General features: G+C 39.2%; 1 protein-coding gene across 16 annotated transcripts in view; it reads left to right on the forward strand.

Annotated features, from left to right (window-relative positions):
• The window catches only part of Cspp1 (centrosome and spindle pole associated protein 1), a 95446-nt gene that overhangs the window by 41007 nt on the left and 37245 nt on the right, over nt 1-17194 (forward strand). For 8 of the 16 annotated variants that reach the window (XM_085677314.2, XM_085677315.2, XM_085677318.2 and 5 more), the window contains 8 exons: nt 1589-1687; nt 4112-4179; nt 8290-8383; nt 9419-9476; nt 10271-10312; nt 12257-12465; nt 14562-14683; nt 15795-15873. In XM_085677314.2, the coding sequence (XP_085533440.2) occupies nt 1589-1687; nt 4112-4179; nt 8290-8383; nt 9419-9476; nt 10271-10312; nt 12257-12465; nt 14562-14683; nt 15795-15873 (771 nt within the window). The remainder of the gene's footprint in view (nt 1-1588; nt 1688-4111; nt 4180-8289; nt 8384-9418; nt 9477-10270; nt 10313-12256; nt 12466-14561; nt 14684-15794; nt 15874-17194) is intronic. The other 8 variants (XM_048420487.3, XM_048420491.3, XM_048420488.3 and 5 more) reach the window with 2 other exon arrangements.

A 17194-nucleotide genomic window follows, 5' to 3' on the forward strand; every position in this document is an offset into this window, starting at 1 on the left:
CAGTTTAAATAAAGCTAGCTTTTTAAAAAAAGGTTAAATTGAAGTAAAATTTGGAATGACATGTAGGGTACTGTTAGATATGGATAAAAAATGGAAACAATTCCTGTTTTTGTGGCAAAGTCGCAGTGTTGTTATGATTCTTATTTGAACCGATTTCCAACTCCCCCGCCCCCATAACTCTGATCGTGGTTTTGTGGCAGAACAAGTGAAGACTGGTAGGCTGCGTCTTCGGAGAGTCTTTCCTTTCTGTTACAGCGGATCATGGCCGGTCCTGTTAATCGCAGCACCAACTTTACGTAATGTTGTATTATATTTCCTCAACCATACTTCTTTTCATCTTCTTCAGAAGGAAAATATAATTTAACAGCCACATAAAGAAATATGACTTGTGAAATGCTGGTTTTTCATGGGTGTTAATAAATGTTCATGTAAGAAGTTATGCTGGTTTTATTGGCATGAGAAATTATATTTCATAAAAGCAAATCAGTGTTTGCCAAATGGAAAAAAAGATAGTTGAAAAAATTTTCACTTTTTAAAGCTGCTTTTTTAAAAAATAGTTGCTTTTTTAAAGAAGAAAATAAATTCTAAACTTTCTTTTTGTTCATTATGACCTTATAAGTACACCGAAGGCTTCTCAGGTCTATGCCACATCAGACTGTATTTAATAAATGTTTTCTATTTAGCTTTTTGTAACGTTCTTTCATGGGATTTGTTATGCTAGTTTTTAAGTTAAGAACCGCAGTTTTATGTATAAGGAGATAATTACCAGACTATATATGTCTTAATTAAAAACAGTTTTGTTTTAGTTCTGCTTGTAAACTTCAGTGTCTGCTGGGACTATATCTTCTCAGTGCCCCAACAGGGTTTGACCTACAGAAAGTGCCCAGTAATTCCCATGTTAGCCAAATGAAACAAGTGTTTTACTGTGTTATCTTCCCTTTAAAAACAACACACACACACACACACACACACATACACACAAACACACATACACACACACACACACACAAACACACATACACACACACACATATACACACACATATATGGAGAGGTGGCTCAGAGGTTAAGAGCACTTGTTGCTCTTCCAGAGGGCCTGAATTCAGTTCCCAGCACCCAAGTTGAATGACTTACAACCTCTTACTAACACTAGTCTAGGTGATCTGACACCCTCTTCTGGCCCTCTCTGGGTTAGCAAAGACATGACTTGTGTGCCCACACGAGGGTGCACATATACACACTCACACACAAAATGAAATATTTAAACATAATATTGAAATAAAATATTCTATAAGGTGTATAGAAATAATTTGCAATAATCTCAGTAAAAATTATTAGGGAATGGAGTCATAGCATTACTTTCCCAGTGTATTGTACACGAAAACAGCAGCAAACTCGACTGTAAACGCACACTCCATCTTGTTAATAAGCAGATCATAGTTGAGGCGAACTCGATTTGACTTAACTTTCGGGTGTGTTAGCAGTAAATGTCAGCACAACCCTTTGTTCACTGTGATGCTAACACCCTAGAGACAAAAGAAGACCCACTGTGTGTGGGATGTGCTCTCTAAGCTGATGTGTTTTTAAGGCCACATGGAAACAGACAAGGGCATGTGCCTCCTGTGGAGAATGAGGATGCTGTCACGGAGCAGTCCAACACACGGCTTCCATCTGCTGCAAATAAAAGGTATGTGAGAGCAAGTCTGTCCTTGAGTCTTTCCACTCTGAAACAGCGTCTGCCTAAATAGGCTTAAGGAAGAAGTAGAAAAAGCATAGTATAGTAATAGCCACCCTTTACTAGTGACAGGATTAATTGGGAAGAAAAGTGAGGACATATTAGGGGTGAATATTTATGATTCTCTCTGTCCCCTCCCCCCCTTCTTGTTTTTCTGTATCTGTTCTGGGGATTGCACATAAATCATTGAGCAAGGCAAAGCACTTTACCCCTTAGCTACATCCCTAGAGCTACAACGTTCTTTTCAAGAGTTTTTTTTTTTTTAAATTTATTTTTATTTATTTATTTTATCTTGGCAGGGCTTTCAGAGTAACCCTCTCTCATTATAAAGTATATAGTACTCCCTTCGGAAGCACATATACTAAAATTGGAATGATAAGTATATAAAGTATTTTGAAACAATGAAGAAAAGATTAACATAATTTGGTGGTGTTATAATGAATTTGAGATGTGTTGGGATTGTGGTTGGAGAGATGACTCAGTGGTTAAGAGGACGCAAGTCTGAGTCCCAGCCTTGTCTGGTGGCTCACAGCTGCCTGTAATCGCAGTCTGGAGGAGCCTGACCTCACAGCTGGCACATGCACATGGTAACAGTAAATCCTTAAAGATATCTTGGCATCCTAGTACTACAGTTGGGTTGAAAATAGATTGAAAATGTCCCTGCAGTGTGAGTTTTAACTTTACTGTTATTATTATTATTTGCTTATTGGTGAGGTAGCTTTAGTGCTTACTTTGTAAAATTAGTATTTAAGTTTGTATTGATAAGAAAGTTAATAACTTTATAGTTTTTTGTGTATGTACTTTTCTATTTTGTGCGTAAGAATAAATGGTTCTGTTCTTAAAAAACAACCTAAAGGGAACCACAAGGACCAGCGAGATGCCTCAACAGGTGAAGGTGCTTGCCACCAGGAGTTAGTCCTTGGAGATCACATTATGCGAACTTCCAAGGTTGTCTTTGACCTCCACACTTGAACCATGCCACATGCATGCTAGACACAAACAAAAAAATTAAGAATGATGAAAATGTAGGGCAGAAGCGCCTGAGGTCTGAGGATGCGGCTCAGTCGGGAGAGTGCTTGGCCAGCGTGGACAAACCCGGGGTTTACTCCCATCACAGTGTCCCCAGTGTGGGGTTTACACTCTGTCGTCTTACACCTGCCCTTGCAGTGCTAATAAGAGGAAGCTGGAGGACCAGTGCAGCCTCCTCTCCTAGGCTTTAGAGGAACTCAGAGCCAGCTTGAGGTGCAGGAGACACTAGAGAGAGAGAGAGACAGAGACAGAGAGAGAGACAGAGACAGAGACAGAGAGAGGGAGGAAGTTAGGATATCAAAGAATCGGGTCGGGGGAGAGTGTGAGAAGGTGATGGAGAACTGAGTATGATCACATTATTGTGTGCATGTGTGGAGACATCAGTGAAACAGCGGAGTTTGTATATGCTGATAAGGAAGACAGAATAAATGGTTCTAATGTAGAATATAATGATGGTAACAGTGTCCTTTCTGAGAGCAAATGCCGAGTATAAATTATCCTTGCCAGTAGGAGAGCTTGCTGTTTGTTCCAATTAAATTTCTTTGAGGGTCTGAAAAAAAGTTTTGTTCCTTTTTTCAAGAGTTTTTGTTTTTTAAAAATTTTTTTCTTAAGATTTTTTTCCTAAAGGAACAATCTTTTCTAAGTGGGAATATAGTTAGGACACACACATTTATATAAATTTATTCTTGGCTGGTGGTAGTGGCGCATACCTTTAATCCCAAAACTTTTTCTTCAAGGGGCATGCATGCATGTGCATGTGTGTGTGGAGGCTAGAGGTGAAAGTCAGTGTCTTCCTCCATCATTCACTTCCTGTCTGTGTGTTGTCACCTCCCAGCTGGGGACTGTGGGCATGCACTTCCTGTCTGTGTGTTGCCACCTCCCAGCTGGGGACTGTGGGCATGCACTTCCTGTCTGTGTGTTGTCACCTCCCCGCTGGGGACTGTGGGCATGCACTTCCTGTCTGTGTGTTGTCACCTCCCCGCTGGGGACTGTGGGCATGTACTTCCTGTCCGTGTGTTGTCACCTCCCAGCTGGGGACTGTGGGCATGCACTTCCTGTCTGTGTTGAGGGCTGAGCCCAGGTCCTCAGTGCTTTTCAAGTACAATTTTACGAATTGAGCCATCTTAACTCCTAATCATATTTTGTTCTTTGAGACACAGGGTTTTTAAGTGTAGCTGAATCTTACTTACTATGTATCCCAGGCTAGCCTCCAATCCACAGTCCTTTAACCTCAGCCTCCCAAATACTAGCATTAATGGTGTGCACCAACATTCCAGGCCTTTATGTTGAATTTAGATTTCCTAAAATCACGTGGATTTTAATATTTGCTCTCTCGTATCGTTTTAGTGCTCAATGTAACGAACTACCCAGGTCTGCTGATGGTAACATCAGTCCCTTCGCAGGGATGCTCTTCGGTATGTACAGCACTGGCAGTTGTTTAGACCTTTGCAGAGGGTTGAACTAAATGTCCTTACAGATAGCTTATTGTGGCTTACGTTATGCTAGGGACCGTGCTAAGCATTTAGCATGCATTATATAGGACTGTTGATTCTTTTAAAGCTATAACTTAATTAACTACATGGTTTATAGATGAAATCAGTTTGAGTGAAAAGTGTTTCAATTTCTTTTTTATATTAGGACTTTGTTGTACTATGGATTTTTTAAATCCTGTTTTTTACGTGACCCTTGATTCTTTGATTATTTCTTTGATAGTATGAAATTGTCTTGTATTTTATTTCACTTTCTTTGAATATTCCTTTCCCTTCCCACCCTCGTTGCCTCAGCCACTATTCTATTGTGTGTGTGTGTGTGTGTGTGTGAGAGAGAGAGAGAGAGCGAGAGAGAGACAGAGACAGAGGCAGAGAGACAGAGATAGACAAAGAGACACAGAGAGAGACAACAGCAGAGATACAGACACAAAGAAAGACAGATGTATAGAGACAGACAGATAGAGACAGAGAGACTGGGCCTGGTATGGGCTTTTGAAGCCTAAAAGCCCACCTCTCCAGTGACACATTTCCTCCAACAAGGCATACCTTGTAATCCTTCTATTCTTGTTAAAGAATTCCACTCCCTGGTTTAAGCATTCAAATACACGATTCTGTGGGAGTCATTTGTATTAAAACTGCCACACTTGTTCTTCCTGTGTAGTTTCTGAAGAAGTGTTTTTTTTTCCCCAAGTCATGATGATGATTCAGATTTTCTATTTTTTTAAATCACAGGTTTAGGATCATGTGATCCTTTTGGTTTGCTATATTATATTTGTCTTTGTTTTATTTCACAAATGGTGTGGTGAGCCTCATTTTTTTTTGCTTATTGCTTTATATACAAATGAAGTTGTTCTTTGAGTAGACATTTTGAAAACTTAGCTAAAATTTGGTTGTAGTATAAGGTACACGAGCAAATTGAATAGCATTTTAGGTTCATCTAACCCAAAAGTGGTCCATAATTTAAATTTTGACTTTGAGACATGATCATATGGTATTTTCAGACTTTTATTTCCTAGAAATGACTTGGGAGAAAGATGGTATATTCACAGAAACTTAGTTCTTTTTTGTTTGTCTTTTATGAGACAGGGTTTTTCTGTAGCTGTTTAGCCTGTCCTGGAACTCGCTCTGTAGACTGTCTGCCTCTGCCTCTGCCTCCTGAGTGCTGGAATTAAAATTGTGTGCTACCATGACCCAGAGAAACTTAGTTCTTGTTGTGTATAAGATTTGACCAATTTTATCTGTCAAGTCAGAGTAAAGGCACATAATTATGATGTATTTTGTAACAAACGATAAAAATAGGAGAAACAAGCAAGCTGAGAGTTGAGTGAAAAATGTGAATTTTATCAGTAAGAAGATTGACGGGTTTACCAGTATGCAGTCAGGAACTGAGTGACACAGACTAGGGTTTTTAATAAACCATTCAGTCATTTAAACCAGTGGTCCAGCTTGCATCTGAGTATTTGTGTGTCCCTGAGCGTGTTTGTACATACAGGGAGCTTAACTCTTTCTAAAGGTAGTATATATATTTTATTTTTAGGCTACACCAGTCATTAAAATACTCTAACTTCAATTGTACTAAAATTTTTTTTTCCTATCATTTTTCTTTAAGTATTTCATTTAGAATTTTTACTTTATTAAAAACCAAAACAAAGCTGAATGTGGTTATATACAGGTTTAATCTTCGCATTTGGATGCAGAAGCAAGTAGATGTCAGCATTTGGGACCAGTCTGGTCTGTACAGCAAGCTCAGGACCGTCCGGACCACATAGGCCAGTGGTGATTCTCAAGCTGTGGGTCACGGCCCCACAAGGGTCACGTCTCAGATATTAACACTTCACCTGATAACAGGAGCAAAATTGTAGTTATGAAGGAGCAATGAAATAATGTTATGGCTGAGGCCATGACAACACGGGGAGCCGCAGCAAAGGTCGCAATGTTAGGAAGTGAGAACCACTTGACATTGACCCTTTCTCAAAAAAAAAAAAAAAGCCCTTTGGAGGGAATTAAATGACAGGGTACTGTGGCATTTAGAACAGAACTGTGCATTATTTAGAATTATATATTTGAATCTACACAATTGGAGATTTCCTTCTGGTCTGTATTCTTGTTACTGCCTGTCTGTATCTTAGGGCTGGGGATTGAATGCAGAGCCCTGTGCCCACCAGCTCAGAGTTACACTGCAGAGCTATGTGCACCCCCTAATGCTTGTTGATGTCTCTTATAGTCTGGTAGCATAATTGATGATAATCTTTACTACTTCAAGTTTGTTGGGTTTACTAAAACTTTAAAAAAATTTTTTTTTTTTTGTTTAGAATAGAGATGGTTTCTTAGGAAATACCTCAGGTTAGATTAGAACTTGCTTTGTAGCTCAGGTTAACAGAGAATTCATAGCCCTGTCTAACTTCTAAATGCTGAAATTGCAGGTGTGTGTTAGTACATATAGGCCATTTTTTCTTTTTCTTTTGTTTCTGAGAAACTGTTTAAAAAAAAATCCCTGTAGTCCAGGTTGGACATGAACCTGAGATCTGCAGAGATCACAGGTGTGAGCCACCATGTCTACAGAATTTTTTTTATGGCTTAGAAACCTCAGCGTGTACTGAAGATTGTATATGGTGTGATTGTTGATAATGGTTTATAATTTTCAGTTAAATCAGACTGGTTGACCTTAATGGTTTTATTTTTCCAGTTTTCCAGTCATATGAAGAGAATTGTAGTTTGCTCTAATGCACATATGGCCTTCAAATCCGTTGAAGGCTCAGCTGGTTTCTTTTCCATGCGGTTTGGTGGTTGCCTCTTTCCCATAGTCTGCTAATGCTGACGATGTTTGGGTTCCCACCGCTGCTTGGGTTACTGCTTTATTTCTTGATGTTCAGTTCATCTAGTTATTGACAACCTTCGCTTTCCAATGAGTTTTAAAAAAGTCATGATTTTGTAGATGGTAGAGCCTTTTCTCAATGTAGAGCCAAGAGTAACCAGCCCTTTTTGAGGCCTTTACCTTCTATGTAGACTGTCTCCTTGTGTAGCCTTTCTTTTTTGTAGTAACTTTCATTTTCCTCTTCACTATGTTTATAGAATACTAGCTATTTTAACACTCTTGTTTTTTCTACCTTTTGTTTTGTGTATGTGAGTGATCTGAAGGGTGGTGTGTGTGAGTGTGTGTGTGTGTGTGTGTGAGAGAGAGAGAGATCTAAAGGGCCTTGCTCATACTAGGCAATTGTTGGGACTCTGTTATTGGGATGATTAGAAGAAAATAGGGGCCTGTTTCAACATTTGGATAGATTTTGTTAAATTTAATATGTTTATAGAAGCTGTTAAGATGTTACTTTTTGGTCACTGTAATGAAACACTATGACCAAGACAACTTATAGAAGAGTTTGTTTGGGCTTATAGTGCCAGACAGTTAGACTCCATTATGGTGGGGACAGTATGGAAGCAGGTGACAGGCGGCATAGCAGGAGTAGAAAGCTGAGGGTACAAGTTGAACCACAAGCATGAAGCAGAGAGCGTAAGCTGGAAGTAAGACAAAGCCCTTAAACTCTCAAAGCCCACCCCAGTGACATACTTCTGGTAAGACCATACCTCCTAAACCTCTCCAACAGTGTTGACAACTGCCCAGAACTATGGGGGAACATTTCTCATCCAGAGTCTTGGAAATTATTAATACATATATGTTTGACTCATGATAAGAACTCATTTATTAGCTGGGGGTGGTGGTGCACACCTTTAATCCCAGCACTCAGGAGGCAGAGGCAGGTGGATCTCTGTGAGTTTGCGGCCAGCCTGGGTTAGAGAGTAAGGTCCTGGACATGCTCCAATGCTACACAGAGAAACCCTGTCTAGAAAAAAAAAAAATAGAAAAAGCAAAAAACAAAAAACAACTTTCACAAATTATGAAAATAAGTGATGTATTGATGTGATTTTCCTCTCTCTTTTATAGTGATTACTCCAACATAATTAAGAACTGAATTTCTTAATCTTGAGTTTTAGTTGTGTTTGAGACATAAGAGTTAAGTGTCTTAACACTTTCTTACCTAGGAGGCGAAGACCGAGAAGTCATCCAGAAAAAGAAAGAGAAGTACAGGCAAGAGCTGCTGGAACAGATGGCTGAGCAGCAGCGGAAGAAGAGACGGTAATGCAAGGTTTGCATTCAGAGCGCGTTGTGTGCAGTGGTAGGATGAGAAGGATGAGTGGCAGTTTCTCCTCATGTGACTTGATTGCAAACCACCTACCTGTGCCTCTTAGCTTATTGCTCACATATTAGCAGAAGTTTATCTTTGAATACAAGAAGTGGTGAGCATACACTCATGCAGCATAAAATGCAGCAATCGCAGTGTTTGTATTGTATGCAACTCTTTATAATCTTTTTTCATTTTCTGATTTTTTTGACAGTTTTCAGAGATATAGCTAACGAATTTTAATCCTCCTGACCCTCTATTATTATTATAGTTATTAATAAAAATTTTGGTTCTAAAAAATTGGAGAATTATCTTTTTATCCTTTCCCTCACCTCCAAGAGGAAGCTAATATCTTAATGTCTGCAGTTAACTATAAAATACCATTTTTTGTAGTGTTGGGCTTTGAACTCAGAGCCTTGTACTTATTAGTTAAGCAAGCTTCCTTTTCTTTAAAGACTTTTATATTATGTATATAAGTGTTTTGCCTGCATGTAAGTGTGTACACTGTGTGTGCCTGGTTTACTTGGAGGCCAGAAGAAGGTGTCTGATTCCTTAGGACTGGAGTTACATACAGGTGGTTGTGAGCTGCCATGTGGATGCTGAGAACTTGAACCCAGGTCTTCTGGAGGAGTAACAAGGGCTCTGAACTGCTGAGCCATCTCGCCAGCCTTATTGGCACGAACATATACACGTGGTCTTAAAGAGACTTTAATTTTTTTCTTAAAATGTCTTTGTCTTTTCTTCTGTGTAAACGACTTTGCTTTGAAGTACCCCTGATATTCATTTTGAGATATGTGTTTTAGGGCATTTAACATGTAATGTGGACTATGATTAAATTTGATTTTAAAACTATTATCAGTTAAAGGAATTATTTGTATTTAGAGATGTGGTATATAGACTTTCTGTTCAGATCTGTTTCATTGATGACTGTAATTTTGATTGTGTGTTTACTACAATTTTTCAATTTATAAAATCTTAATTTTATTTAGAGAAAAAGATTTACGACTTTCAATTCCAACTTGTGGTGTACAAGACGCTGAAAAATCGGTAAGAGTTCTTGGCATCATTCAGTGTTTAATATTTCATTTAAATAAGCCTCAAATGTGGTAGTAGCAGGTGAGGCTCAACATTTTGGGGTACTATAAAAAGCAGTTCAGTTGGAACAATAGTGGCCCAAATTCTGTTTTTATAAATGTCAGTCATAACTTACTGTGAACTAAAAAAATGGTAACTGAAAATATAGTCCTGTTGGTAAATAGAGCTTCCTGTTAGTTTAGGATGGTGTAGTCCTGTTGGTAACTACAGCCTCATGTTAGTTTAGGGTGATAGAGTCCTGTTGGTATCTACAACCTCATGTTAGTTTAGGGTGATACAGTCCTGTTGGTAACTACAGCCTCATGTTAGTTTAGGGTGATATTGTCCTGTTGGTACATACAGCCTCATGTTAGTTTAGGGTGATACAGTCCTGTTGGTATCTAAGCCTCATGTTAGTTTAGGGTGATATAGTCCTGTTGGTACATACAGCCTCATGTTAGTTTAGGGTGATATTGTCCTGTTGGTAACTACAGCCTCATGTTAGTTTAGGGTTATCTTTTCATTTGTGTCTCAGTTTTTAGAGTTCATTTTGCCTTCTGTTCACGTGTGCACGTCCATAGGAAAATTATCTCAGTATAACTTAAAATTGATGTTAATACTGTGTTTAAATATATTTGACAATTTATTTTCCTTTATAAGAGTAATTTCCGAGAAACCTGTAACTTATGTCTTTTCATTTTGTTACTGTTAAACAAGGATAATCATAATCTTTTTACTTCAATTTTGCAATTCTCAACTTCGTTAAGTGGAATGAACCACACACATCATTGCAGTTAAGTAAGGAGGAGGTAACAATTTATTACTTTCCCACAATGCATGTTTTTGTTGTTGGATGTGTAGTGTTAATTTTCTGCAATGTTTCTTCTTACAATTATGGTTAAGTCCTCTAATTTTATTAAAAACTTCAGTCTCTAGCAAATTTTTAAAATTGCCATTTTCTGAGTCATTATTCAGTTATAGATGACTTTGGATTTACTTAATTTTAAGTGTTTGTTCCTTGAAGTATCTGCGTGGTTTCCAGGCGGTAGTGGTGTACACCTTTAATCCCAGCACTCGGGAGGCAGAAGCAGGTGGATCTCTGTGAGTTTGAGGTTAACCTTGTCTACAGAGTGAGTTCCAGGACAGCTAGGACTGTTACACAGTGAAACCCTGTCTCAAAAAAGCAACCCACGCCCCCTTTTAAAAAAAAATTAGTGCTAGGGCTGGTGGTATAACTCAGTAGTTGAATGTTCTTAGGATGTGCAAGCTCCTGGGCCTAGTGTTTTATACTGCCCTGGTGTCCCCCTTTGTGTGTGTGTGTGTGTGTGTGTGTGTGTGTGTGCAACTTTAGTTGTCCTTGACTGTCGTGGAACTAGACCCGGTTGGTCTCAGACTCACAGAGATCTATCTGCCTCTGCCTCCCAAGTGCTGGGATTAAAGGCTGCACCACCACCACCTGGCTTTTTGTTTCTGACTATTCGTATATTAAAAATTTTAATATTAGAAATCATTTCTCGAGCCAGGCCTGATCATGCTCTTTTTATAAAGCTATTTGAAAGGTTGAGACAAGTTCAAGATCTCTGTGGGCTACAGAGTAAGTTCATAGCTAGTCTGGGCAACTTAATAAGAATCACAAAGTTAAGTAAAAAACAAAATTAAAAGGGTCAGAAATATAGCTCAGTAGGAGAGCTGCTGATTAGCAAGTGTGAAGGCTGTAGGTTCAGTCAATAGTTCTTGCTACTTCAGAGAAAAGAACCCTTTCTGTTATTGTCTTGCAGAAAACAATGTGTAGGATTCAAAGGTAATCTTTTTTGTTTCCCACTAAATACCTTTTAAGGGGGTAGAGAGACTGCTCAACAGTTAAGAGCACTGGCTGCTCTTCCAGAGGACCCGAGTTCAATTCCCAGCAACCACATGATGGCTCACAACTGTCTGTAATGAGGTCTGGTGCTCTTTACTGGCACACACGCATACATAATAAATAAATCTTTAAAAGAATAAGTACCTTTAAAGTAGCTTGAGCTTTTCAATGTAATGTGTTGGCATGTTAAGTTTTATAGTGTCATAGATCTTATTTATTCTGGAATTAAATCATCTAAAGAGCATCAAGTTAAATAAATATATGGAGTAATAGTTAAACATTATTTTGGTGTTCAAATATTTAAAAAACATAAAATGATATTTTTAAGTAAATATTAGCAGATGGACCCTGAGGATTGTTTTTATTTGGGGGGGGCAATAAATTTTTATTGAGCACAGCCTTGTTCACTGTTGACGTGTTGCCTGTCACTGCTATGGCACTGTGGCTGAGTCAGGTGGTCGTCAGAAGACTGCGTGGCCTGCAAAGCCTTTGTCCCTTGCTGTCTGGTGCTGTGCAGAGAGCCCTGCTCAGACTGCTCTGGAGGACACTTGGTCTCTCAGATGACATCTGCTAGAGAAGCGGCCTTGTGCTGTTCTGCAACAGGGAGTTCTGCACTTAAAAGTTAGCGTCTGGCTGCGGTTGCTGTTTATTTATTTATTTATTAATCATGAGACGTTAAGTGATTTTTGTGCTTCTCGGGGAGCCTCAGTCACCCACTTATAAGAACTGGATCTTTAAAGTCTTTTATAGCTGCAAAAGTCTGCTATAGTGTAACTGTCTTAAGTGCCTGCTGGGATAGAGGGTCCTTGGAGGTCCTTGTCATCTTTAAACTTATGATTCTATGTAACAAACAGGTTTGTTTTTGTTTTTGTTTTCTTTTTCTTTATTTTAGCCTGATAGACTAAAGCACTTTAGTTTGGCACCAAGACCCTTTGAAGAGATGACACCACCTGACAGACCCAGACTAGCTTTCCAGACTCCTCTCCCTCCTCTCTCTGCCCCGTCTGCCCCACCCATCCCGTCAGGCCATTCCGCCCCTTCTCAAAATGAAGACTTGCACAGTGGATTCAGCAGCACCCTTGGTGAAATGGTGCATCCCAGGTGCTTGTTTAAACGTTTTGTGTTTGGGAATTAGGTAAGGTGTCGTCTTCCGTCAGAGGGTGCGCTGCAGTAGGTGATGGTGGCCGAATAATCCCTTCATATTGCTACTGATGCTCTTTTTCTCTGCTATTAGAAAAAGGAAAAATCTTGAATGTTTCTATTAAAGAGGGTTGATATTTTAAAATGAACTGGTAAGACTATGTTAGCCTTTTTAATGTCTTTTAGCATAGAGAAGGTATGTGTTGTTCCCTTATTTCCACTTGGCAATCACTGAATTGTTTTTTCAACTTACTCAGAAAAAAAGTCTAATATGGCATGTGTCTGTGGTTTTATTTTAGCTCTGCTTCAGTTCTCTCTGGACTTATTCTAGGCTGTTGGGTTTATAAACCTGTAATACATATTGAACATGTCATTTCTGTAGGTAAAAGGCATGTTATACTAATCTGTACATAAGAAAACTCTGTAACACAGATATTTTCTGGTCTATGCTTATTTTTCGCCCATGATTGATATACTAATGTGTTTAAATGTGTAGATCATTTTCTTAACCTTTTAATACATATTTCTGAACTGTCCTTCCTTTCAGCAGGAGTTGGTCTTTTATTTGCTACTAACAAATTGTAGGGCTTTTCTTGCAGTATTTATGAGATGCCTCCTTTGTTTCCTTTAATGACTTCCTTGCTCCAAAGACAGAGACTGGAATTGCAGAGCCTGAAGTGGCTTCTGTATGGGATTAATGATTGGAATGGGCGGCTTTGCTGGACTTTATGCAAAAATGTTTTCTTATTTGTAAAAGTTGGTAGTAGTACTTGTCTGCAGTTGGAGGGTTGTGAAGTTTGACTCTTCTGTGAACATGTACAATTTAGGAGTTGCTGATATTCACAGATTCCTTTCATAACATTTACCCAGGGTGTTTTTATTTTTCTTTTTATTTTTCCTGGTGTATCTGGGTTAATGATCCTGATGTTAGACATACTGAATGACTAATAAGTGTGGAAATTGCTCACTGTTGAAGGGACTTTAGGGGAACATGTTAATACTTATGTAACAGTCTAGAAAAGCCCCCTCTTTCCTCTTGTTTCTTTAAAATGACTTGTCCTTGCCATTTTTATTACTGAAGAATGCTGTTCTGGTAGAAACACATAGCTGTCTCCTACTCTATAAAGAAATGTGGAAGTGTGAGCTTCCACACAGTTTATGAACTGTTAAAGATTGTACCAGGACATATGGATTTTCAACTAACCACATTATGATTGACTTTCTGCGAAAATCAGTAAGCTTTACATGTAAAAAAGTATACCCTTTTGGGCTGGGGAGGTAGTTCAGTCATTAATGTACAAAAATCTGGGTGTTGGGTGTTGTGGGGTGAGTTTGTGGTCCCAGTTCTGGGAGGTGGAGGCTGGATACCCAGGGCTTGCCTGTTTAGTGAGATCTTGGCCAATGAGCGACCCTGTCTCAAAAAACCAAGTGAGCAGCTCCCAAGCCTTGACACCCAGGCTGACTAATAGCTTCTGCACTGGCACACGCTCATGTGCACATTCTCTCCCGCACACACACATTCCTGTATCCATGATGGACACATGAGCACCCAAGCCAGCACATGCACACACATAGCCACACACAAACACTCACTGTATGCATTGTAGTCCTGAAGGTGTGGAGATCTTTGTCCTTTCCCTGAATCTCTACTCTTACCACATTCCTGGGTGTCTTGAAGCTTTCCTCCGTCTCCTTAGAAACTGGGCATCTCTGCTTTTTGTTCCTTTAGCATTCTGTGTCTTCATGTCTTCTTTCACTGGGTGCTGTCCTGTTGTAGTTGTTCATTTCCATGTTATTACTGCGAGGCAGGGAGCAAACTTTGTTTGCTATGGTAGTAATGACTATTGGATATTACTCAGTTACTTTAACTTGTTTTCTTAATCAGAATGCTCCAAAAGTTTTAAAATATTTGCTATTTGCTTTTTGATTGCTATTTTTTTGAGCAATTAGTACAAGATTGATTTTTAACTTCAATAATACTTTTTGTAAAATATTAAAATATCTTGATTAAAAGTAATAAAATATGGCAATAATTTTTTATTTTTCTTTTGCTATAGGATTGTGCCTCTGCCTCCACCTCCTCTACTCCCCCCTCTGGCTGCTAACTATCGAACGCCTTATGATGATGCATACTATTATTATGGTGCCAGAAATACACTGGATCCCAATATTGCTTATTGTGAGTTTTATATTTGGTAAATGTATTTTTCTGGTGGTTTAGTAAGGATAATTGCTTTTATGGATATACAGTGAAAAACATAATAATGAAAAATTATAATAATAAAATGCAATAATATACAAATGAAAAGGTACAGTAATTTATTTAATCTAAGCATTATCTATTTACTGACAAATTTATACCTAATATCAAGTCCACTTTTATTGCTTTGACACAATACATGAAAGGATATTTTGTGAAGAAAATAGATTGTTTTGGAGGCCTAATCTGCCCAAATAGCACATGTAGGCAGATGTGTGTATGTGTGTGTGTGTGTATGTGTGTGTATGTGTGTGTCTTTGGTTTTTTTCATTCTTATAAGTTCACCGTGATTTAGTCATGGGGCTACAGTTTCTACTCTGTTAAATTTGTTAACATAAAGTTTTATGAATTAAACTCCTGCATGCATTTTGGAGTACAAACTGTAGCAATACCCATTTTAAAATCCAGTTATGGATGGAGGTAGAAACATGAGTTCAAGGCCATCTTGGGCCACTTAGGAAGTTCCCAGTCAGCTTGTGTCATAAAACAAGACCCAGTCTGTAATGAATCTTTTTCTGTCCACCAGTTCCCAAATAATGACACAGAGACTTGTTATTAATTCTGAAAGCTTGACTTATATCTTAGTCTTCTTCCTAATTAGCTCTTAAATTAACCAATTATATTAATTTTTATCAATTTGTATCTCCCGTTTCCTCTCCTGCATTTCCCCTGGCCCTAGATTCCTTTTCCTCTTTCTCTCTCTCCCCAGAAGTTTTGCCCATACCTCTTGCCTAGTTCTTGGCCATTCTGTTCTTTATTACACCAATCACAACATCTTCACACAATGTACAAATACCTCATACCAATAGTCATAAAACCAAAATAAAACTAATTGTGTTCATAGTTAATTTCCTTTTTACTGAGAGTTAAGAAATAATTGTTTTATATTTTTCTTTGTTCTTTTGCTAACTCTTAACTCAGAAAGATGCTGGTGCTTGGTAAAGCATTCTGTACATTTTCCTTTAGGGATAAGATGTTTATCACAAGTCTTCTGAAATAAACATGTTCTTTTTCTCCTTTCCCCTTTAAGATGGTCCAGGAATGATTGGAGGACAGCCTGCCCCTCACATCTCTGCCCCTGTCACTCACCAAGTAGCACAGCCTATTGTGTAAGTTTTTACAGAAAATAATTTTTTTCTTCTTTCTTTTACTTAAAAAAGTGCTAAAATATGTATAATATTAGATCTTCTAGCCTAATTGCTTTAAAGAACACTTGTAGTTGTTTTTAGTGCCTTTGTGACTTTACAAGACCGTCTCCAGAGTGCACCTCATCCTACACACTGAGCTGTGTACTGTGAAATCAGTGCTGGTGCGACTCCACCTCCTCTCGGGACACGCCTGGCACCTCCTCTCGGGACCTGTCTGCCACTGTTCTGTGGTCTCTGCTCTTCTCCCAGGACCTCCTGGGGGAGGGGCCAGGCAGTGTTTTACTGTGACTGGCTTATTTCACTTAGCACAGGTCTTTAGTTTTCATCTGTGCTATCGTTTGTGTTAGGATTTTCAAGACTGACAGCAGTTCCCCGTGTGCCTCCACTGTCTGTCATCTTAGGTGCTGTGGATGCGCTGCTGGTAGAGTCCGTGGACAGGTGTCTTTCCAAGCTCTTACTGTACATACCCGGGATGTAAGGTGTAGGTCACGTGGTAATTACTTTAAAAATATTTTGGAGGAACTGAGGAACTGCCGTATAACTTTCACAGTGTATGTCCTATTTTGCCTTCCCATGACCAGTGCACAAAGATTCTAATTTCTCCACACATTCCACACCAGTTGCCATTTTCTGACTAGCTCATTTAGTGCGAGGTGGTATTTCACTGTGTGTCCATATGTGTCGGTGCGTGTTGTTGGAGGTCAACCTTAGGTCTTATTCCTCAGGACCTCCCTAACTTGTCTTCTGACGCAAGATTTCCCTCCAGGCCCTGGGGCTCAGCTGTTAGGCTAGGCCAACTGGCTAGTGAGCTCTAGTGGTCTCTCTGTCTCTGCCTCACCCGCCGGTGTCACAGTTTACTCCAGACAGCACATCTAGGTTTTCATGTGCATGCTGGGCATCAGACACAGGTCCTTGTGATCATATGGTGTCTCAGTTACTTTTACTATTGCTGTATAAATACCCTTAAGGGAAAAGGGGTTTATTTTGGCTTGTAATTCATCATGGTGGGGAAAACATGGTGGCAGACAAGGTAAGCATGGTGGGATCAGGAGGCAGAAAGATTCATGCTTGCACTCACTTTACTTTTTGCTTTTTCTAACTTCAAGATCTTAGCCCAGAGAATGCTGCCTTTCACAGTGGGTGGATGGGTTTTCTGACCTAAGTTTACCTAATCAAGCCCATAGGCCTGCCCAGAGATGCTCTCCTAGGTGACTCCAGACCTCATCACCCTTGGCGGACGCTTTACTGAGAGAACTGTCTCCCCATCCATCCCGTCACTGTA

This window comes from Myodes glareolus, chromosome 16, assembly GCF_982192425.1.
Source record: "Myodes glareolus chromosome 16, mMyoGla1.1, whole genome shotgun sequence".
In the NCBI taxonomy this organism is placed as follows: domain Eukaryota; kingdom Metazoa; phylum Chordata; class Mammalia; order Rodentia; family Cricetidae; genus Myodes; species Myodes glareolus.